General features: G+C 46.8%; 1 protein-coding gene across 7 annotated transcripts in view; it reads right to left on the bottom strand.

Annotated features, from left to right (window-relative positions):
* SMARCD3 (SWI/SNF related BAF chromatin remodeling complex subunit D3) overlaps positions 1-24,139 on the bottom strand; it is a 73,149-nt gene that overhangs the window by 31,177 nt on the left and 17,833 nt on the right. For 3 of the 7 annotated variants that reach the window (XM_071560049.1, XM_071560048.1, XM_071560047.1), the window contains exons 3-4: positions 6,182-6,399; positions 3,074-3,116 (exon numbers count right to left, since the gene is read on the bottom strand). In XM_071560049.1, coding sequence (XP_071416150.1) covers positions 3,074-3,116; positions 6,182-6,390 — 252 coding nt within the window. In that variant the 5' untranslated portion in view covers positions 6,391-6,399. Of the gene's footprint in view, positions 1-3,073; positions 3,117-6,181; positions 6,400-16,094; positions 16,183-16,533; positions 16,728-18,874; positions 19,358-24,139 lie in introns of those variants that run through there. The other 4 variants (XM_071560045.1, XM_071560050.1, XM_071560046.1 and 1 more) reach the window with 4 other exon arrangements.

Here is a 24,139-nt window from a genome sequence, read left to right on the forward strand (position 1 = left end):
GGAGTTAATGTTAACTACACTATAAAAAACTGCAAGTCTTTACAGAACGTCAGACTGGGCTTAATCAAGTCTTTGTGGCCATTAAAATTGCATTTTAGACAAAAGATATGCAGTTGATACAATCGACTTGCATTTAAGAAAAGCTTTTGACATACAGGGAACCACTCCTGAAGACCAAAAAACATGGATTAGAACAAGAACAATATATGGTAAAGAACTGGCATAGGAAAAAAGCATTAAGCAGGAAGGACCTCATGGACCATTTCTGAAACTGATTTTATTTAGATGCATTCATTAATAGTTCCTGCACAAAAAGGAGAAGTATGCTAACAAAACTTAATTATGACAAATTTGGGTGGCACTGTCATCATAAGGCAGAGGACAGTACAGAGAAGGAAAGGATGCTCAGAACTGCATGATGGAAATGGGATGAAATACAGCATTACAAAGCACAGGATCATGTTCCTCAGAGTCTAATTCCTCTTCTAAAATGGGAATTCATCAGTTGCAAATAATACAAAGCAGAAATACTTGTGAGTCAATCACAGAATGACCACTGGTAATACTGGTAATCTGTAATACTATGTATAGTTCTGGTTTCTTGAGAGGTAGAATTAAAAAGGTTTGAAAGAGATGAATTCAACTTGGAATAGATAAAACAAAGAACTGCAAGGATTTCAAGCAGGGAATCCCTCTTTCTTGTCAAGCTAAAAGCACTTGCCTTGCTGAGCCTAGCAAACCAGAAAAAAAAGCAAGCTGCCAGATCTAAGCATGTCAGAAGTAAGAAACCTAACTAGTCTTGAGGTGGCAATTGTGTCATGGCTTCCATGACAGCGGGAACCAGACTGGATGTGCCAGGAGGTCTCACGCAGTTCCCTAATCCAATTTTCCCATGTATAATAGCTTGCTGGGTTGAATTTTTCATGTGATTGTATTTCTGCAAAATGAAATCCTTCTCAGATAGCTGACCTACTGAGTGACCCTGCTGACCAGTGATATGCTCCAGCACTATGGCACAGGCTTGACCAGAGAGCTTGGAAATCCAGCAGCAGGTTACCTGTGCCAACTGCATGAGTCACTATCACAGTGAGGAACATTGAGAACCTACCTCCTTTTCCACTACTACATAAGAAGGGTTTTCAGGAGTAAAGCGTATTTAATATCTTTCTCTCTCCCTTTCACAGCTCCCAGAAAACATAAGCAAGAGTCTGCAAAAACTCTGTGGGCAACAGATGGTGACTGGCTCCAAAATGCCCCAGAGGCAGATCCAGACAGTTGGAAGTTTTGCCCTGTGTTTCACATGCATTCCACAGCCACCAATGCAAATCCTCCACTTGACAGGACAGCACTTCCCCATCCCACAGACAGTGAGAGTAGGGGGTTTCTGACACACTGACTGCACCTAACAGAGAACCTTAACCCAGACAGAGTGTTGCAACATTGATACCAGCACTGTGGCTGCACTGATCAAAACCCCACTGCAGACAGACCTCTAGCAGTTTGTGTTGCCCTGTGACTCCTTCAGTTAAAACTATTGGCTGACACCAGCAAAGATACTGAAAGGCAAGAAGACTTGGTGACAGCATGGCTCTGAAAGCATCTGTAGAGATTTTTTACATACCTAAATAAGGCTTTACCTATGAAAGAATTATCATGGACTTGATAAACAGCGGCACTGGTCTTCTGTTGCCAAAAAAGTTTGGTTACCTCTGAGACCTTTTCATCTCATAAAGGCACCAGCCAAAAAACCAACCAAAGAAAGAAAACAAAACCCCCTCACAACCAACCAACCCCAAGCAATAAAATAAAAAGTGCCTTGAAATGGACATGTACTTCCAGTGATGGCCTCACCATACAGCTATATCATTGCATGGGAAAACAGTCTGTGTGGGACAGACAAAACTGAAAGCACAAGAAACTCAGCTCTCATTATAAGAAAGTACAGACCACCAGCAGAGTAGGAATGAGGCTTCAACACACATACCAGGGAGGCTGCAAGTAGTTCAAAGGTCTGGGTGTAATGGTAGCTTGGTCCTTTCAAGACAGCAACATGAGAGACCGAATGGCTGACTATGAGACTCTCTGCTTTCAGAGGGTGGCAGGAATGACAAGCGGAGAAGTAATAATATGACACCAGAAGCACCCAAGTGGGCTCACCTCCTCTTGTAGCTTGTAGAAGACACCTGTGAAACAGTTCCAGAAGAGACTCTGGAGGCTGACAGCAAGTTTGGGCTCACACTAGCCTTGGAGAGGAAAACTTGAAAAAGATGTGGAGGAAAAGGGCATACCTGTCCAAGGCAATCTAAGCCCAGAAAAAGCACCACCAGTCAAAGATAGTGGGACTAAGATGTGAAAAGGGTGCGTGCTTTGAAGCCCAAGGAAGCTTGCTTTTTGGAACCAAGTAGGTTCTTGGGAAACTGTACTGAAGAGGGCAAAAGAAAGGAAAAGTGTGGGAATAATGAAAGAGAAGGGGAGCAGAGAGAAATCCCAATGCTTCAGAAGGAAGTGAAAGATTTAAGCACTGAGGATCAAGCATAGGCAGACACCAAAAGCTAGACATATCCCCAGGGATAAGAGAATTAGTAACTCTCCAGACAATACACACCCCTTGAACTCTGTTGTTTACAGGAGTGCACTTCAATGCTCCTGAGACACAACCACAAAAATCGGAACCTGGCAGCTCTACTCGGTCAGAGACCTGAGGCTGAGCCCGTCCCCTCAGACACAGCTGTGCTCTGGACCATCTTTTGGGCAGCCTCAAAAATGGATCAAAGGCACGGTGCAGACCCGAAGGCCCCGGCGCCGCCGTTGCTCGGTGCCCCAGCACCGCGGTCCCTCCAGCAAGTGGCAGTGCTGGCTCGGCCAACCCAGGCGCGAGGCCGCGCAGGCTGGGATGCTCCACGCTCCCAGCCCCCAGCCCAGCCCCAGCCTGGCTCTCCAGACTTTCACCCACTGCCTACTTACTTTTTAATTAGATTTTTAAACAAAAAGTGAAAGAATTTTCTAAAATCCCTCTAATTACACTAAGATGCTGAACTGATTGTGAAGGGAATAGGAAATGAAAGCGACTCACCCTCTGAGGGAGAATTTTGTCAGCCATCTTCCTCCTCTTGGCACTGTACATTTTTTAAAGAAAAAAACACGTTACCATGGTGACAGATCTAGGAGTAACGAGGCCACCTGCTAAATTATCCTGACATCTCCACATGCTGGTGCACAGCTGTGCATGCATCAGCAAAAGGGCCTCACCCATGCCCAGGACCTCGGACCCCTTCCCTCAGCAGCCTGGGGAGGCAGTTAGCTAAGAACAAATCAGGACTGTCTGTTATGCATCCTGGAAAGAAGTCTGCAAGTTCTTTGATCACAGCACCTTCTGTGGTGCAGGGTGGCAATGTATGCAAGTGCATGTGCACACACTGCCTTTGGGTATAGACAAGTGTGCAGGACAGAGTCATGTGCCATGCACAGACTTCCCTGTGTGTGTGCACACGTGGCTGAGTGCCTGCAAACAGTACGGGAACTTGTTCAAACAGACTACAAGCATTTGTTCAATCATGCCCAAAATTGAGAGCTAAGACAAACATGCATATATGTGTGCATTTCATATGATGTATGCAAACACCCACACGTGCACACCCTTCCCTATGCACACACACTTGTCTGACCGTAATGTATCTGTACGAGTGACGGAACAGGTAAGGGGCCTTATGTTTCCATATTCCTTCATTGTTATGAACACACATGTGGGAAGATGGATGTGTGCCTGCAGTGCATATACACACTGTGTCTGTACCCATACAAGGGCACATTTCTATATCAATGCCTTTAAAAACACACTTGTGCTCCTGTACATACACACAAATGTGCATGTGCCTGAGAAACAATACAGTAGGGAAGACTGTCAAATACAGTGTTTTGAATTCCTCAGATGCTGAGACCTGTTTGTGCGCACCAAACATGTCACCCAGCTTTCTCTAACAGGGCCAAGAGGGAGTTCAGGCCTTATTCTTCACCTCTGTAATTTGTGAAGCCTTCACCTTAAGCAGGAGATGAATCACTCCACTTGTGACAGACAAATGGAAGAAAGCAAAGCACCTGCTGCCACTCTGCCATGTCACAAGGACACCCCTCCTTACTGTCTTCATACAGGAAGTCTGTCATCAGCCATGTCCACATATAAGCTGTTTCCATGCCCACTGGTGTGACATACTCTCTTCCTATGTTTGTGAACAATAAGCCTGGTCTGAAATACCAGACGCTTCGACACTCTGCCCCAACCCCATAAAAGCCAAGGCTGAGGAACTCTGTGCCTGGTGGTGGAAACTGTATCCTTCCTCAGGGCCAGAAAATTCATCTACATGGTTACATCCAACTTAATAGGTGCACAATGTCCCTTTTAAAAGTGTAGGAATAATGGGACTGGAATGTTACATGGTGTGAACCTCCAACACCTTCTCCAGCTCACAAAATCAAATCTGCACTGAAACACTTCACAGAATCTGGAAGTAAAGGCTAAGCAAGTCCCAGCCGCTCAAAGGGAGCAGGATATGCAACAACCCCACAGGCTTGCAGTTAAAAAGCAAGTAACAAACAAATATCCGAAAACAATTTTGATCTCAACCAGTTCTTCAAGAGTCTGTTACAGAAATGAGAATTTTGCCTCCGTCAAACCTGCCAAGAAAGGACAAGTACAACCTTCTTGGCCCATTTGGGCTAGAACACATAGAAGTTAATTACTCCCAGAACTGGACCCAAGGTGCCAGAAAAGTGTGCCTGAAAAACCAGAATGAGAAATTACAGGGGGTGGAAACAAAGGGAAAACATTCAACATGTTATCTAGAGGGAAGGTATGGCAGAAGAAACAGAGAAACTCTCCCTAGTACCCCGGGAGCATTGCTGTGAGCTGGGCTCAAGGCAGTAGAGATCACTGCTGGGCCCCAAACCAGAAGCACTGAAGTTAAGAACTGGGAGAGGGAACTGCTTTCTGCTATGAGTTAGGTCATTAACTTTCAAAAAAGACGGTCCTTTAGTACTCCCTTCAAACTAATTATTGACTAAAGTTTACCTTAATTATCCAGTAGGGCCAATTTTCAGTTATATCCACCCTGTGTGCCTGAAGGCTGGGCATTATTTTGTGCAGTTTCCTGGACAACATCCTAGGAGGTGCTGTGGAATGTGCATTTTGGCTGCTGCTGGGCAAGGCCTCCAAGGCACACATGCATCGCTTTGTGCTCACGTGCTGCACTCGCACACATCCCTCTGTAGTCAATCTTTTTTAACCATAATGTATTAATACTCAAGATTGGTGTCCTTTCCAGATGCATCCCAGATACAAGTATTCCCAATTCTGGCTTGCTCTATAACCTGGACAGAGCAGGGCTCCCAAAGCACTGAGGTCACAGAGTCATGTTTTACCTACAACTGGATTCCAAGACATCACCAGAACTCTGCCTGAAGCTGTATATATACCTATAACAATTTTGCAAAAGGCAGCCCACACAGGTGACTGCACCCTACATGTGTGTGCATCATGCTCAATAATACTCAAGACTGCTGAGGTCCATTAAGTTTCAAAAAGAAATGAGCTAACTTATTTAAGAGAAAATGCATTCAGCAACATACAAACAAGGCATATTTAAAAAATAACTCCTCATAAACCCCCCTCTAATTCTATGAAATTACTTCCTGTGCATATTTCTTTATTTTATATGTACGAATGCCTGGGATAACTACAGGTTTTATGGCCACAGTACAAGTATTCACATGACCAACCCAAATTTTTTCCACTTGTCTCATTTACAAACTATTTTGTTAGCCAGTCAGAATCAGAGCAACAATACAGAACGGGCAACAAATAATACAATAACTGTACTATATTAGAAGAGAACTGTTGATTAACTCTAAAGGCTAAATATACTTGACATTTATGGCCCAACAAACCTGCAAGGTAAAACCAGTGTAATGGCAAAACCAGACATTAGTAAAGGTCAGTTTGTTCAAGACCATTTACAAACAAAGTACAAAGTGAAATTCACAAACGTTTTTCCTGCTTTAAAAAACTGAGAATACAGGAATCTTCTACTCTGTCTCATTTGATCATAAAGGTCTTACCTACATCTAAAAAGATACCGCTTATGCCTCCTCAGATTGTCCTCCTGTGTTTCCTTCCCGGAACACTCACCTCCTAGCTCGGTTCTGGGTGGCTTGCTGCTGCTGCTGCACCTGCTGCTGCACCTGCTGCTGCTGGACCTGCTGTGGTGCAGTGCGTTTTCTTGTTGTTTCCATCACAGTCTGGGGCATCCCAGGTCGCACAGAGGGGCTTCCAACGTACGGGGGGCCTGGAGGACCCATGGAAGCCCCCTGATGGGGCATTCGAGCTCCTGATGGCATCCCAGGGCGCTGGAGAAAAAGCGAAACAGAAAGAAGAGCCACTTTGGTCCCTGTTTCTCCAGTGCCAGGGCATTTGTACATCATGAGACACTGGCTCCAGCAGGTTCCCGTTCTGACCATCCTGACAAGCACTAAGCAGCAACACAAGGCACATGAGCTCTGTGACTGGTGTTTCCTGGACATCATAAAGAGGCATTCAGGGATAAAGTAGATGGGAAACAGGGATGAAAAATACTAGGCTTGGGAAAACATTCGTATTCAGTAACACATCCAGGCCAGGTTCCAGCTGAAAGCTCTACCACCAGCTGGAAGGAAACGCCCCATGGCAGCGACACGCAGCCCGAAGTGCTGCAGCTCCCACGCTGCTCAGAGCTGCGAGAGCTCCCACTGCAGGCTCTGCACTGCGAGCAGGCAGCGCAGCCAGGAACGAGCACGGGCAAACATGGAAACACAGCGATAAACACTTCCCATTCAGAGCCTTCTCCTTCACCTACAGCAGAGAGCTCCGTAAGTTCATAACACAACACAAATCCTTTAAGAAAAGGTCATGGCTCTGATCAAGCCTTTGAAATAAAAAAACCAACGGCATGGATGTGGTAGTTTGCCAGCAGGCCCCGTAAGCATCCTAAAGCCCTGACATTTATGTGGACTTCAGCATGCCCTGGAGAGACACTTTGTGTCAAATCACAAGCTTAATGTGGCACAAACACCGAGTAAACCCAATTCTAAATCCTAAAAGTTTACAGTCATGAAGGAAAAACACCAGTAAAACAATCACCACCCATAAAATGCAATTTACAACAGAGAGAAGAGCTTAGTTTCATTCTAAGAATTACCAAGATGTTTATTATATGTCTATGTATGTGCAAGAATACAGACACACACACTCTCCAGGCATTTGAACCAGGATGTGACTAAGAATAAACACACACAAAAGTCCTTTGAAACTCAAGTCTCGCCGCACAGTCTTGAAAGGAAATCAAAAGGCAATGGCATCCCTTATTGATAAAAAATTAAAGGATAGAAATGAGGTAAAAGTAATTGGTTCTGAAAGTGAAGGCACATGCAAAATTTTGCTGGGCCTTCTGCTTTTCAGCATATTCTTAACAACCTAGGTGGAAAAAAAAAAAGAAAAGAATGAAAAAGGCAAGAAAAAAAGCAAGGAAATGAAAAAGTTTGTTGGTAAGGCTAAGTTACTTGCACTGGCAAGGATGAAGGCCAGCTTCAAAGAACTGCAGAAGGATTTTATGAGACAGAATGAAGACTTAAAAGGAAGATGCAAATGTATTTCAATACATATTGAAGTGAATGGGGAAAAAACAATCCAAGTATCACATACAAAGCAATGGGCCCTGAGCTGACTGCTGCCCAGCAGAAGCAAGACCTTGTTTAAACAGACACTTCCCGAAAAAAAATGGGAATGGAGGGAACAGAGAGTATCAGTGTGCCACTGCCCATGGTGTGCCCATGTGAGAAGGCTGTGTGCAGTTCTGGCTTGTGCAGCTCAGTGATGGCAGAGCAGAGCTCAAACAAGGACAAAGAACGGCACAGAAAATCTTAACACATGGAACTGCATCCATGGAAGCAAAGTAAAAGTAAGTACAAGAGGAAATATATTTTCCATCTGGAAATAGGCAATCCAGGGTGATCTAAGGGGGCATTTGCCAGAGCTCTGCAGAATCAAGTGTGGCCTGGAGAGGGCAGTTGGGGATTGACTGTTCACTGCCCTTGCCAGAACAGTGAAAACTGGGATCGGTGGAAGCATCAGGCTCTCTGACCACCGAAGGGGTGAGTTTGCCACACTGTGGGGATCAGCCTGAGGAACTGCCTTCCAAAGGTGTGCTAACGACATGGAAGACATACTTGGCTCAACAGTTACAGACTGAGAAAGTACTTGGGAGGAAGTAGACTAGTGGTCTCCAAAGTGGGGTGCCTACAACCCTGAGGGTATGCAAGTCAGTTCACTGAGGGTGGGGAAGAAAGTGGTTTGTTCACAGTTAATAAATAAAATAATAATAGTAAAAAAGTTTATGGCACCTTATCTCACTCTTTTCATAATTTCTAAATATATAATTATTATATATATAATAATAAAACATAATTCTAAGTGTAATTAACCACCCAAACCCACTGTAGCCCTCAAACCCCCCAGCTCAGTGTCTTCCCTGATCATCACAAGTCTTAGATGCTCTCTGTGCTTGTATCTATAAAGGAAACCAGAGAAAGAAGGGGAATGAACAATCAGCAAAGAACCAATACGGGCTGTAACTGGTACGGACAGAGAAGCAATGCTGAGGTATGAGAGCAACCAGTGCAGGAAGGTAAATTCAGGTGAATCCAACAAATGTGCATGTAAGAAACCAGTGCTGGGTATGGCCATGGAGAGGGCAGCAGGAAGCAAACAGGATAAACTGCAGCTTTGAGCAAAGCTGGAAACATCTTCAGCCACAAGCACAGAGCCCTGAGAACGGCTGGAAGGGAACAGTGCTCTCCGTTTCCCACGTACTCACCCCCACCCTCTGACCCAGGCAGAGTCAGTGGAGAAAAATGGCCCAGAAAATGCTTCTCTTGAGTCTGCATTTAAGATGTCTCTGTCATCTGTCAAGCCACATATTGTGGCCTTCTTCCAGCAAAGGGCAGACCAGTGGGCCAGCTGCTGCCTGTCAGTCAGCCAGGGACAACTGATAGTCATTCAGAAGAGTCCGGATCCCGAGCACAGCCATCTCATGGACACTGACTGGCCACATGGATCAGACTGCAGGCACACTTTGCTGCTTCTCTAAAGGACACCTTAAGGCTTGGAGAACAAAGTCAGCAAGCCAAATCTACTCTCAATTTTGGTCTGACATCTTTGACCTTCCTTCAGTTTCCCCTTGTTAAGCATCAAAATAGAGAAATATAGAGAAAGGATAAGCATGAGAACAAGGAGACAGCTCCAGCAAAAGTACGTCCAATCTCCTCCCTTCACTGCCTCATTTCTTCCCCTCTGTTCTTGTGTTTCTATCTCCAATATCACCCATGGATAAACATAACTCACTCCACAGTTGCCATCTCCCTGCTGCAAGCCCACCAGACCTCCAAGATATAGAAATGTTTTCTTTCTCTAAACTCTTATAAAAGAATAACACACAAGCAGTACGTCACCTTACCAAAAGCTCATTTTGCTCTCAAATGTACGTGTAAGAGAAGACAAAACAATGATGGACATCATTTTTTTCACAATACTGACATTTAAAAAAAGAAGGTCTTCCAATATCATTATGACATTTGAAAGAGATCTTGGAGGTGCATTTGTCTTTGGGTTCTGATCTGTCTCTTCCTCAGAGGGATGGAATCTGTCCTAAACAAGTAGTATCCATAAGGAAGGCTGCAGTGATACATCCTCCTTCCTGGGAAATCATCTAACCTAGATGTCTCTCCCCAACACATCTGTGTTCTTACACACAGATCTATCTCCTTTTTACTTCCATGAAGTCCATTTCCATATACTACTCTGCACATACACTGCACCAGACAGGAATAAAGTGTCAAGAAAAGATAAGCAAAATCACCTACAAAAGCCTCAGAAAGGGATTGAACAGAGTGGAGAGTGGCTGCATTGTGGTGGAGTGCTGAGCTGCACCTCCAGCAATGTCCTGTCCTGACAGGCTCCATCCACCTTGGCACCGCACCGGAGGCTCCGACAGCTCGCAGGGAACAGCCTCTGGCTTCTTGTTAACAGAGACGCTGACAGATCTTGAGAACAATCACATACAAACAGCACCTTTTTAAACTAAAAATAGAAGCTACCTCGGCTAGACAATAGACCTTGTCAAGGTGTTACAGTAGCTACTGAATGGAGCCTACAAGAAAGATGGAGAGAGACTGTTTACAAGGGCATGAGTGATAGGACAGGGGGGAATGGCTTCCCACTGCCAGAGGACAGGGTTAGATTAGACGTTGGGAAGAAATTCTTCCCTGTGAGGGTGTGCAGGCCCTGGCACAGGTTGCCCAGAGAAGCTGTGTCTGCCCCATCCCTGGGAGTGTTCAACGCCAGGTTGGACAGGGCTGGGCGCAATCTGGGCTGGTGGGAGGTGTCCCTGCCCATGGCAGGGGGTGGGACTGGATGGTCTTTTTTAAGGGCCCTTCCAACCCACACCATTCTATGATTTCTATAGGGTGTAAATACAAGCAAGAGGAGACATCAGATGCTGCCTGGAGGTAAGAATGGGTCACTGGAGGTAAGAATGGGTCACTGGAAGCCTTAAGAAATTTAGACTAGACTGGAATTGTCTGATGGCAACAGGTTTCTGACTGCATAAATGGTTTTCCAAGTCTATGTGTTGTTTCAAAATGGACTCTTAGAAGTACAACAAATAAAAGTTGTACAGGACTTCTCTACTCCCTTGTAACTACAGATGTTACTCTCGTGAATTCCTTTTTTTCTAATGTCTAGGAATCTTTGAGAGATTTAGTATGGCAATCCTCCATTTCCCAAAAATTCTCACAGCCTAGAGGTCTGAGTGTTCCAGGTTCCACTCTTTTTATATCATGTTCACAGCAATTTGAAAGTCTTTAACTTAGAAAACATCCCATTTACAGAACTGTGAATTGTAATGCAAGACAAAGTTCAGTGACCACCCTTCTATTTCATGTGTGTCTCTTCACAGCTCAGAGTAATCAGCCACCAAGCTCAAACGGAGCACTTGGATGCAACCAAGAAAAAAAATTCTTTGGAACAAACCCTATAGATCAGCCTTGAGTTCCACCAGCTTTAATTGATGTGATCACATCATTGCTGTGATCTAATGCATGGAAGGGATTTTGTGTGAAGAACTACGAGAATGCACCCCTTGGCTCAGTGAAAAGGATGGCTTTGGGAAGGGGAGGAACAACAGAGCTCTGCGGCACCAAGACCAGCCTGGAGAGAGGAGAGACTGGTCAAGATCTGATTGTCTCTTCCCGTATAAGAATCAGACAACAGTTGACAGGATCAGATAATTCCTTATGTAAGATAAGCTGCAAAAATTGCTGACACAAACCACTGAATGTTTACATGGGTTCAGGAAGACATCACTGGACTAATGTCCATAAATAAAATCCTAATAGAGGCACTACACAGAGGGCAGCTTTGTGTCAGAAAGCTTCGGAGCTGTAAACCGTACACAATTTGTATGAAGCATCTCTAAGGTTTTGCCTTGTTCCTTCAGTTCCATGCAGCCTTCTGTGCTCCCTGCAACCAGGGACACCCAGCTAAATGATCCAGTGTGACTGGTTTTCAATTCCTACAGTATTTCTTTTAAAAAAAGAGAAGAGCAATTCAAACATCCCACAGACCAATTACATCTGTACACCTACATTCATCAGCAAACCCGAGTTTTCTTAATCAGCAACTCAAATTTGTTTAACAGGCCTATATTGCACAAAATCACACTGATCTCTACTAAAGCCTGGGCTAGAACTAATATGATTTTCATTTCTTAATTATGTGTGAACTTTTCTCTGTTGTCATCCTGCAATCACTCCAGAGCTAGGAAAGGGCAAACCTTCAGTCTCTACTGGCAGTTTGCTCACACAGTTAAATGCTGTACACATGAACAGTGCCCTGCAAGTACATTCCCAATCAAATTCCTTGCCTGCAGTAAGGTCCCTCGATTTCTCCAGGCTGCCCTTCCCACCCTAAACATCTTCTTGTTTACCACAACAGGGAATACCCACACAGCAAACCAGTGCCTCAGTTACAGGCCCCGTTCCCAGAGGATGCCCTCACACAGAGAACTGCCCTCTGGTGGGGAAGTGGAACAAACTGCCCAACCCCAGCTGTTCATGCAGCTCCTGCCTCGACATTCCACTGTCAGCTGACATGCTCTGACAAGACAGTATCAATATCCATGATAATATAGAAGTTAGTGGGATATCTTTCATGAGCAAAGCTCTCGCTACTCCCAGTAGTTATCTCTACAAACCTGTGACTGGCTGGAAGAAATAATCACCTTTATCCACTTGAAACAGATGACCATTTAATTTGGGGAAAATATCTTTACTTCTTCCCATTCTGTTTATGTATCAAAACATAATTTTTATAACATACTGAACTACGATTCCTTGAGGTTATCCAGTCCTTCCCCATCTCAAAGAAGTATCACCAGTATCTCCATCCTCTTTGATGGATGTTTACTTCTTTAAGTGCCTAAAAAACTCCAGTGACAGAGATTTTAAAACCTTCATAATCAGTCTCTATACTTAGCTACTATAAATAAAACAAAAAACCTCTATTCTCTTACTGATGAGGTCTTCAGAGGCCTCCCACTACTACTGACCTCGGAGTTCCCACTCTTTTGGCCTGTTAGTCATACAGATGACCAAAATCAGGAACACATTCTTATATGTGTACGCCATGGATTTACAACTGCTTTTACATTATTCCCTGCCCCACTTCCTAATTGGGCTAACAGTTTACTTGATTTATTATTAGCTACACAGCAAGGCAGCTCACAGGACATCCAAGCCTTACTCCTGAATGGTGACAGTTGATTTAAACCCAGCAATGTACCAGGAGACGCAAAATTTGTTTATGAAATTCATTGCTTATCCCCTTTTTCAAATCACTAATAAACCTATTACACACTCCATACCCATCTTTGGGGCATCAGACCTGTCATTTTGTCCATTCTAACACTGGCAACAGGTTATTTATCACTATATTAAATATTTGTTTACATGCTGGTATGCTCTGAGAACCTTTTTTCACTGTATTAAATGCCATTTCATATAAGACCATTTCTGTATTTACCATAAAATTCTATGACCAGATTTAAAAGGTAGATAAGCAAACAAAAAGAGGACTGAAGATAAGCAAAGGAGTCACAATAGTGACACACAGGTTTGTATGAATTAGCAATCTTGGTGTGTAATTAACATTAAACTGCAGAGATTAGCAGGAACCATGAAATAACACCTATTAGCAGAAAATAAATATGGATAAGGCCTTATATCACCATGGAGAGCTTTCTAAGCATAGCACAGAGGACAAAGACCAAGATCACTATGGGAAGAAGAAGGTGATTTGAAGTGACAGCAAGTACATTGTAAATACAGCTATGACTTGATAGTTAAGAAAGGGCCAGAGACCTTTAAAGGGGTATCTGGTGGACAACAGGCAAGAAGATTGGCTTTGGAAGGAAGATAAAGTGGGAACAGAAAAAGGACACAGAAGCAGATTAAAAAGGTCAGAACAACAGGACAAGAAAACAAACCCCTCAGCAGGTTCTTGTGTGCAGATGACACAGGCGAGGTCACCAGCACAGGGCACCAAGGGAAGGTGGCTGCAGTCACAAGAGCACAGATGTCTGGACAAGGGCTTTGACAAGACCCGCACCATGGCCCTTCCCAAGACTAACAGGCAGATACCTGGATGAGTAAGAAAAAACCTAAAGAAAGAAACAAGTGTGGGGGAGGGAGACAAAGGCAGAATCCTTTGAAGGGATCCATCCAGCATCAAGGTCTATGGGAGGAACTATGGGATAAAGGAAAGTGAGGGAAGGAATGGCTTGCAGAAAGATTAATAACTTGGCTCAACAAGTCCAGCACCAGCTGGACAGCTAGAGAGAGGCTTGAAAAGTACTACTGGATAGCAGAAAATGCATCAATAAAGAGATAAATCAGCATAAATGAGGTGATTAAACCCACATTTACCCATAAAATGCTAAAAATAGAGAGGAGGGGAAAAACAAGGACAAAATACAGGATGAAGCCTTTGGGGAAAAAATCTCTTCCCACAAAAACAATGTACAAGACCCTGATGAAACAGCAGTAGAAGACATTGTAAACCATTGTAAAAATAAACAACTGAAAAACAATTAAACTTTTTAAAACCCAAGTGCTAACCAGAGGTGTAGAAAACTATCAAGGACTCAAGCAGGATGAGAAAGAAGCATTGCACTTGAGATTTTGAACCGTTAAGAGATTTCACCTTTCAGGGGGATCCTACTGGCCTGGGACAAACAAGGAAGAAGACATCTTCTAAGCTGGCAATACAGAAAAGAACAAAGGCAAGATCAGGTGCACAAGAGCAAAGGGCAAAGTGACCTTAGCAAAGGAACATACGTTTCCAGAAAGATCAAGTGAATCCCTTAGGAAACACTGCAAAATTATCCTGTTCATTTAAGTGTCCACAGAGCAAAAAAAAAATATTTCTCACAACATTCTACCATTATTTCCTTCTTCCCATTTTTTGGGGTGTAAAGGAAATAATTTTCAATAACAAAATTAATAATATCATAGACAGAATAAAAATAAGCAATTTGAAGAGAAGGCTGGTCCCTGAAATTAGAGCAGAACCTGACTCCAAGGAATTCCACTGAAGTTTACTATGTAGCTTGATTTTTCAAGGAATTAATTCAGATGTTGACACACTTTGGGTGGTAATAAAATGCAGGAGCCAGCACTGTGTAAACTCAAGGTAATGGCTGGCATTGCACATTCTGTCATTTGGTAGGATACAGGGCCTGAAGAGATAAAATGAAACTACAACTTTTTTCATCTTTTTTATATAATGGAAGAGTGACTACCCAAGCCCACGTTTTGATCAAAATGAACCCAAGATGAGGAAGAAACTAAAGGAAAGAACAAACCAGACAGCAAAGCAGAACTAAGGGAGATGATAATGGAGAAGAGGGTGATACAAGAGGTGTTCAGGCTCCAGAGCAACAGGCAAAAAGCCTCAGCAACAAGGAGCAGGAAGATGACAAACACATGAAGATATTCCAGCCTAACACACACGTTCAAGTAAGATACCACTAGCAACAAAACTCCCAGGGGAGAAAAGACAGACTTTCCTGGCATTCAAATAAGTAATGGAAATGAGTTTTGGTATATTCATTCTGGTATAAATCAAAATTTCCCAGGCTTAAGAGGCCTGTGTGCTGCTGTCACATGAAGTCCAGCTAGATGTGGAATAAACAAATTCACATAACTATTTTTCCCGCTCTTCTTGACACTAAAGGGAGATTACTGGTGTGCAAAGGGCAACCACCCTGATGAACTCAAAACTACTGCTCCCACCCGCACACCCACCTTCCATCACCCCCAAGAGCCACCAGGCTCGCCCAGCCTGTCCTGTGCACTGGCACGACATCACCTCTCCGTGGCTCTCACCAACACAGAAAGCTGCCTCAAAGTTCTTAGACTTGAAAGTCGCACCATATCCAGGATCTACAGGACATGCACAAGATCCTGCACATGTAGAATAAACCTGATTCATGGAGACAACTCAAGAGCCTGAAATGAGTGTCACAGACTCCTGTGACCTCTGACAAGAGCCCTCACCTGATGTCTTCAAAAAGATGTCACAGGAAGTGTCAGAATCCTCAAGAGACAAACACTGCGGACTATCAGTATCCAAACAATATCTGCATTCCTTAGGGCTCTTTAACAGCCTCATTTGTTAAATGAGTATCAATGCTAGAAATCCAAATGTTATAAATGGTGAATGCTCTCAAACACAAGAGTCATTTAAAGAACATTGTTTCCAATGGCAGCAAAACAGGGTTAGCGTTTCCCCTTAAATGGAGATCGAAGACCCGATTCTTAAACAAAAGCTAGAACGTTTTTAAAGACCTGAAGGATTGCTTTAATTAAGCATGGCACCCTGAAATTCTCTCATGGGCGAGTCCCCATAGACCGTTACAGATCTGCAGAGCTAATCTCAAGCCCCTGAAAGTCACCTGTTAAGTAGCCAGAGGATACATATGAGCCAATACTGGAGACAAGAACCAGAGGCAGCACCACACGGCTTCATCAGGCTTCCATCAGAATTGTTTCTCAAAACACAAGTTTGATTACAGAACAAAGTGTCCTACAAGCCCATTTGGGTTAGATCCAGTGCAGATCCTGCACCATGATCAGGCTCAGAAGCATGCTATTCGCCATTCAAGGAGAATCACAGCAAAAAGCACAGCACACATACCCCCAGACACAAGCCCATATTATCAATGAATCAGTGCACATGCTGGGGGCTCCACAGACCCCGTTGTTCTCCTGCTGAGGCAGCCACCAGCGCCCCAGGAGCACACAGCAGCAGCCAATCCAGCCCAGCACAGAGCCTCCAGTTTCCACTCATCCCTCTATTCAGAGCCAGCCAGCTCACTAACTTTCCCGACTCACCACCCCATGGACCAGAAACTCAAAAAGTTTGCTTTTCGTAGCTTTGCGAGCCCCTCCTGTAACTTCATCTGTAGCCATCAGGGTCTGCTCAGCCTCTCTCACTCTTTCTCTTCCTCTTTCTTTCCCTTTTCTGCCTTTTTCTCCAACTCTCCCCTCTGAGTCCTGCTGGGCTCTCACACTTCTAATAGCGCGGAGTGGGGAGGGGGCCCCTTCAGGGCCTTCCTGACGGCCCACTCGCACTCGGTCTCAGCTGCTGCATTCCTCCACTGATAAGCCAGAAATAGTTTGTGCTGCCGGGCTCTGTCTGTTTACTCTGCAGGGACAGAAAATCCAGCTTTTTAAACCTCTCTGTCCAAACAGCAGAGATAAGCAGCAAGCAAATTGAAAACACATCTCAGCTTTTCCATGTTGTTGCTGCAGCCTCTCCTCCTCTGCATCAGCGATGGGAAATTCTGGGGCAAGGGGAAGGGGGAGGGGGCAACTCCAGCAGTGACAGAGCTCAGCACCTCACAGAGATGTTTTCCCATTAGAAAATGCAGCAGGCGAGCAGTGAGAAACAATGGCTTTCCCTTGCTCCCACTGCTCCTCCCGCACTGCATTTCCAGGCCCTTTCCCCAGGGACCTGGCAGGCAGCACACAGAAACATTTGCTGGCAGCATTTCCAGCATGAGAGACTAACCCCTCTGGACAAGAAGAGAGAAGCAGCGGGAGGCAGGAGCTGGGAACAGAGAAGGACAGCCTGTGGGAGCGAGGGGAAAGAGAGTGGGAGAGCAGCGGAGGGAGGGGTGGGGGCAGCATGGCGGCACAGCTCTCGACCCCCTTCCATGCTCCCTGCTCTCTGGGACCGCCCTCGGGATGCTCCGGTACCACCGTGATGGATCCCCTGGAGAACCCAGGGATTGACAGGCACGGACAGATTATGAACACCACAGCTGCAGTGAGACATCAGCAGCTCACCGACTGCCACACAAAGCCCTGCACGATAAGCATGTGGCATTCCAGGGCGCTGCTGGGAACACGGAGCCCACGGGCCGCCCAGGAGAAGGGGAAGAGAGTGGCAGCCCCCCCCCGTGCGGCCCCGGAGGGCCGGGGTGAGCGCGGCAGCCATTCCAGGAGTGGAGCGCGGCAGCCCCGTGATGGCCGAGCCCTCAGAGATGGCCGAGCCCGCAGGGGTGGCCGAGCCCTCAGAGATGGCCGAGCCCTCAGAGATGGCCGAGCCCGCAGGGGTGGCCGAGCCCTCAGAGATGGCCGAGCCCTCAGAGATGGCCGAGCCCGCAGGGGTGGCCGAGCCCTCAGAGATGGCCGAGCCCGCAGGGGTGGCCGAGCCCGCAGGGGTGGCCGAGCCCGCAGAGATGGCCGAGCCCGCAGGGGTGGCCGAGCCCGCAGGGGTGGCCGAGCCCGCAGGGGTGGCCGGGCCCGCAGGGGTGGCCGGGCCCGCAGAGATGGCCGAGCCCGCAGGGGTGGCCGAGCCCTCAGAGGTGGCCGAGCCCGCAGGGGTGGCCGGGCCCTCAGAGATGGCCGAGCCCGCAGGGGTGGCCGAGCCCGCAGGGGTGGCCGGGCCCGCAGGGGTGGCCGGGCCCGCAGGGGTGGCCGGGCCCGCAGGGGTGGCCGAGCCCTCAGAGATGGCCGAGCCCGCAGGGGTGGCCGAGCCCGCAGGGGTGGCCGAGCCCTCAGAGATGGCCGAGCCCGCAGGGGTGGCCGGGCCCGCAGGGGTGGCCGGGCCCCCACGGCTCACACGGCCCGGGGCTGCCCAGCCTGCCCAACACAGCCACGGGCAAGATGTTGCCAGGTTACGAGAAGAGTTTATTCTATTCCTCTGCTTGAAATTCTTGTTTCGGCGCTGTGAATTTTCTGGCACGACTGCAAACAGAAGAGAATCAAATCTGAAACAAAACTCTGCCTTCAACCAGTAATAAAAGCAAGCAGAGAAGAGACTGCACTGGCCTGCAGTGAAGGGGCAAGCCATGAAGGTCACATGGCCTTCTGCACATGGGAGGAAGGCAGCGACCTCCACTGATCTTTTAGGGTCACCCCAATCCAAGTGCTACTGTGTGGCAACAGATACGGGAATCACAGACATTTTGAAAGGGTGGGCACTGTATCCCCTCTCAGCCCCTCAGACAAGTAGCATGGTAGCGTTCCGTGCTACGACTTCCTGCAGTTCTAGCTGAACTAAAGGCACACGTAGTCTGGAACCAACTGCTACGTGTCTGGTGGACAAGGTACTGCCGGGTTAACTCGAGTGACGAGGGGCTTTTCCAGCCTAAAGGACTCTGTGATGCTACAGGCCAGCATGGCTGGCAAGGCGGCGTCGGGCGGGCACCAGACATGTTTCTGAGACCTTGGACTCACACAGAAATGTTGGCTCCCACCTTGCGAGCCCCTTCCCTGCGCTCTGCAGACGCCGCGCATTGTCCTCACAGGCCGCCCTGGCCGGCGGGGCAGCGGCTCCGGCCTGGCTGTTGCTGGCGGGGCGCCGTGCGGCGCTCCCCGCGCGAAATGGCCCTCGGGCCGGGCCGCAGCGGCTCCGGGCCGGGCTGGCACCGCCGGGGCGGCGGCTCCGGCCGCGGCGCGCGGTCCCCCCTCGCGTCCCCCTGCGCTCCGCCGCCAGCACCATCGCACCGAATGGCAACGGCGCGCCCGGCACGGGCAGGGCGTGCGCCGGCCGCGGTCCCGGGCGCGCCGCGGGCGGGCGGGGGCCGGGCCGGGCCGCTGGCTCCCAGCCGAGCCGGGCCGGGCCGGGCCGAGCCGGGCGACCCAGACCGCGGCGAGCGGAGCGCGGCCCCGCGTCAGGCGCGTGCGTGCCCGGCGCGGCCTCGTGAAGGTCAGCGCGGGGACGCGCGCGCGGGAGCGACTTAACCCCTTCGGCGCCTCAACCCTCCGGCAGCGCCGGCGGGGCCGGAGCCTGGAGCGGGGCCGGGGCCGGGAGCGGGGCCGGAGCCGGGAGCGGGGCCGGGGCCGGGAGCGGGGCCGGGGCCGCCGGCAGGGAGCTCGGGGCGGGGCCGGGGCACAGCCGTGCAGCTCCGGGCGCGCTCGGGCGGTGCCCGGGACGAGCGAAGCCGCGGAGCCGCAGCCCTTTGTGCCCCCGCGGGGCGTGCGCTCGGCTGCGGGTTTTGTGCTGTTCTTATTTTTCCCCTCAGCTGTCGATACAACAATGAGCCGCAGCTGCCTCATCTCCGGCGATAGGTACTGATTGCTTCCTGCAGCACGAGGACATCTGCTATGAAGTGCCGCGAATTTCAGCCGAACACCAACCATACAATGTGTATTGTGATCTACCTAGTTGTTCTTAACAGGCATCATACAAACAGATTTCCTTGGACCATAACATTCCAAGGCCAGTCACTGGAAAATAAAGGAATGGCAGACTCACTTTAGCCATAGACTAAGTAAAAAAAGAACTCAACAAAAAAACCCAAAAAAACAAACAAACCCCCCCCCCAAAAAAACAAACAAAACCCCAACAACACAAAACCCATGTAATAATAACTCAGTTCTTACTTAGGATGATTTTAGTTCTTCAAGTACTTTAGAAAATAAATCAGTAGAAGCAGCTTCTTTGTTTTGCAAATGGCAAATAAGGTACAAATGAATGGAAGTGACTTGCCCAACATCACCTAGCTGAGAATGAAACCCATTTCCTGTGATTCTTCCACCCTCCACAATAACGTCCAGGAAAACTGCTTTGCCAGGCATTTGCACAAACGGGTGAAGGTTACAGTGCAAGAATGTCTTCTCCCATATTAAGAGAAACAGCATATAATTTCATTTTAAATTGCTTTTCTATTTTCCCAACATATTTTTTTCGTATAAGTGTAGGAAATAGTAGTCAATGTTCTTTTAAAAAGTGCCTGGTTGAACCCAAGTCTTCCCCAACTGCTGCAGGTATCCTGGCAGCTCCCAGCCAGCTCTGGCCTGGCCAATCTCCCTGCCATGGGGCTCCCTATAAGGCTCGTGTTCCTCCACTGCTTCTTGGAGGCTGAGCACACACTGGGGCCAGTTCATGGTTCATGTCACATTCCCAGCCTGAGTTCAGAAAAAAGGTGATGTCCTTCCTCAGTACCTCCTGGGGCCCCGAGAGCCCACCTGGCCTCCCATGTGTGTGCTTTGGTTTTCTTCTGTGCTCTTATTCAGGCTTTTCAGACTGTTAAACTAAGATGGTCAGGTTAGAAAAGAGAAGAACAAAGTTGTTATTTTAGGGAGACAGATTTGCAGCTGTTTGCAATTTTTTGATCTGTGGATAGTTACAAAAGTACATGAAGGTGCTGGTTTCCTTGAGCAGGCATAGTTTCCTTCATCCAATTTTCATTAAAATCAGCAGCACTCTGTTCAATGAAACTTAAAACATTCCCAACAGTTTTGGCATTAATGCAATATGGCATAAAAAACATGCTGAGACCAGACAGAAAATATCTGAAGACTGAGACTATGCTTAGTCTAAAGAAATGACCACTTGCTCCTGAGTTGAAAATTATTCAATATTCTCATGAACAATACAGACAATGAACTAGAGAACATGTTTATTAAATTTCCTAGAAATTTGGAGGCATTACAGGTTTTCTACCAGAGATAGTTTAAATTAAAATCCTGAGAAGGTGGATGTCCTGTTTTTTCAAACCACAATTCAGTCACAAACAGTGCAAGGTTCCACATCAGGATAGAAATCAACAACTGTCTAAACAGAAGATGGGGAACAACTGGCTCAAGAAGGTTTTTTTTCAGAAGAAATATCTGTTGATATAATAGATCATAAACCAAATGCAAGTTATCAGTAGTACACTGACACAAAATAAGCAGGTAAATCCTGAGAAGAGCAGGAACTGCAGGAATGCTGCCCCACTGCTCTCATCCCCTTGGTGGCAGCATAAGCAGTGACAATGATACTCTGGATTCTTCTTTTTCTCCTCATTTTGTCTCTCCTCCTTCCTCACATCTCCTGAGCTCTCCAGGGCACAAGCTGTCCCAGCTCAACACTTCTCTGAGGCTGCAAAATTACATTTTGCCAGAAATGCAGAGGAACTCTTCCAAAGCAATCCTGTTGTGTATTAATTGTCAGTGTCTCAGCCAGACTGGCTTTTGCACCTGGGGCTCTGCACAGCAGAGGAAACGTGGGAGAAACCAGGATGGTTCAGGGGAGAACAGTAAGTGTGTCAAGAACTGTAAGGCACAAAAAACAAAGAGAAAACAACAGTCATCAGGTATCCAAAAGGCTGGTGCAAATACAGGGAAGAGCTGCTCCCCATACACACAGTACAGGAAATAATGGGTTGAAATTTCTCCCAGGAAGATTATGTTTGATACTAAGGAAGAGAACAACAGTGACAGTAGAGATGTTCTGGGATAGTTTGTCCAACAAGGATGGGAATCTCCATTGCCAAAGATCTTTGAAAAACAGGTTAGACAAGCATCTGTCCAGAGAAATATAGTGGTGTAAATTCTGACTTGGGGCAGGACAAAGAACCCAATGACTTTCAGAGGTTCCTTCTGCCTTACTTCCCTACAGAAACTGTATGGAACTTCACAATACAAAGATAGGCCTTTGTTTTCTATCCAGAGTAGCTTCCCTTGATAAATTTCACAGATCTCATGCAAAAAAGTTTAAACTGATTAGAAAGGGCCCCTAAATTTTTTATTTTGGGAAAAAGTACACATGTGATTGTTATGGCAATGTAAGAATGAGGAATATGCATATGCTGAGTGCTACCAGTTATCCTTTGGGGATTCCCAAGTACTGTACAGCTTTTGTGCTGTGGCTTTTTGCTCTCTCCTTGACTCTCAGATCTTGCATCACTGTTCCACAGACCTTCTTTCTGTGTTAGGCCTTTCCACTGTTTCTAAAATCTATCTGCAATGAAGAAATAACACAAGCAATTTGCAGCACACATCAAGAAAGAAAGAAGACTTGAAATAAAGGCAAAACAAAAAATAAGTGAAGGCAAAGAAAAATGTTTGCCTCTGTCTCCTGAGGTTCCAAACGTTATGTTACCGAGGTAGAGACAGGGACAAATTTGCCTTCTGATCATTTAAAAAGTAATCAAAGTCAACAGAAGGGATGCCAGAAGATGAAGAAATGTATAGGTCATACTATAGGATGCAAAATAATGAGTCATCAGAATTACCATGTCATCAAGCATACTTGTATTTTAGCCAACTCTGTACAATCCTGTGTGACCTCATGGTAAGCTGTCCACCCCTACTCTGCCTTGAGCTCCACTTTCCTCCTCTCACCACGCCCCCTTTACAGCCTGTGCAGGGACAGCTGGGCACGGTTCACACACCTGAGCAAAGAGGAGAGCTCTGCAGGCAGGGCCACAGTGCCCCTCTGCTGACCCAGGGCAGGGCCATGCTGAGTGAGAGAGGTCAGTAGGAAGACTCTGGTCCTGCAAAGAGAACAGTTGGGAAAATGGATTTCAATTTTTCAAAAGCGAAGGAAAATATAGGAATTCTTGCTGGGGAATCCTGACAGAGCAGAGAAAAGGCCTATCAACAACTACCCCCAAACCAACTGCCCCAGTCCAAGAAGTACAAGTATCTTTGTGGTATCTGGTGGTCAGAACGACGACTTTGGGGTGTGTTTGGTGAGAGCATCACAAAGGATTCACTGGCTGACACTCACTGACAGAAAACAGCTGGGGGAACTGCTGGTTCTTCCCTGGGAGGGTGGGCAGGCCCTGGCACGGGGTGTCCAGAACAACTGTGGCTGCCCCAGCTCTGGAAGTGTCCAAGGCCAGGCTGGACATGGCTTGGAGCAACCTGGGCTACTGGTTGGACTGGATGGTATTTTTAAGGTCCCTTCCAAACCAAACTATTCTAGAATACTCTGATTCTATATATAATCAATAGCAACCATGTCACATATAACCCTTTCCAACGTAAGAGGAGGCTCAGAGGTGACCTCAGCACTGTCTGGAACTCCCTGAAGGGAAGTTCTGGCCAGTTGGGGGTTGGTCTCTTCTCCCAGGCACTCAGCAATAGGACAAGGGGGCATGATGGGCTCAAGCTCTGCCAGGGGAAATTGAAGTTGGAGAGCAGAAAAAAATTCTTTGCAGAGAGAGTGCTCAGGGATTGGAATGGGCTGCCCAGAGAGGGGGTGGATTCCCCATCCCTGGAGGGTTTTCAGCTGAGCTTGGCCGTGGCACTGAGTGCCATGATCTGGTAAAGGGACTGGAGTTGGACCAAGGGTTGGACTTGATGATCTGGGAGGGCTTTTTCAACCCAATCCATTCTATGAATCTATGAAATTTATTGCACAGCACTTTAAATCTTAGTATTCCTAGGGGACAGCTGGTATGAGTTCTCAGGTTTTGTATATGTGACTATTTCCATTTATTATTTTCCCAATATTATCCTTAATGGCTCTTTTTTGTGGTTATTGTTTAGGCTTTGAAGCATTTCTACACAGCAGTCACACCCACACTCACTGCTCCTCCTTTTGTCAGACTGAACAAGTGAAACTGTTATTTGCTCTCTTAAAACTGAGTGCCCATTTCTCATCATTCCATCAGCCTTTTTCCTGTCAGTCCCAGTTAACCTCCAGTCTCCAGGCCACATCCTTGTGTGGCATTAATAGTTCTCTCATCAGCAGAAGTCAACCAAACCTCTCTAG

Source organism: Pithys albifrons, chromosome 7 (assembly GCF_047495875.1).
Source record: "Pithys albifrons albifrons isolate INPA30051 chromosome 7, PitAlb_v1, whole genome shotgun sequence".
NCBI lineage: Eukaryota > Metazoa > Chordata > Aves > Passeriformes > Thamnophilidae > Pithys > Pithys albifrons.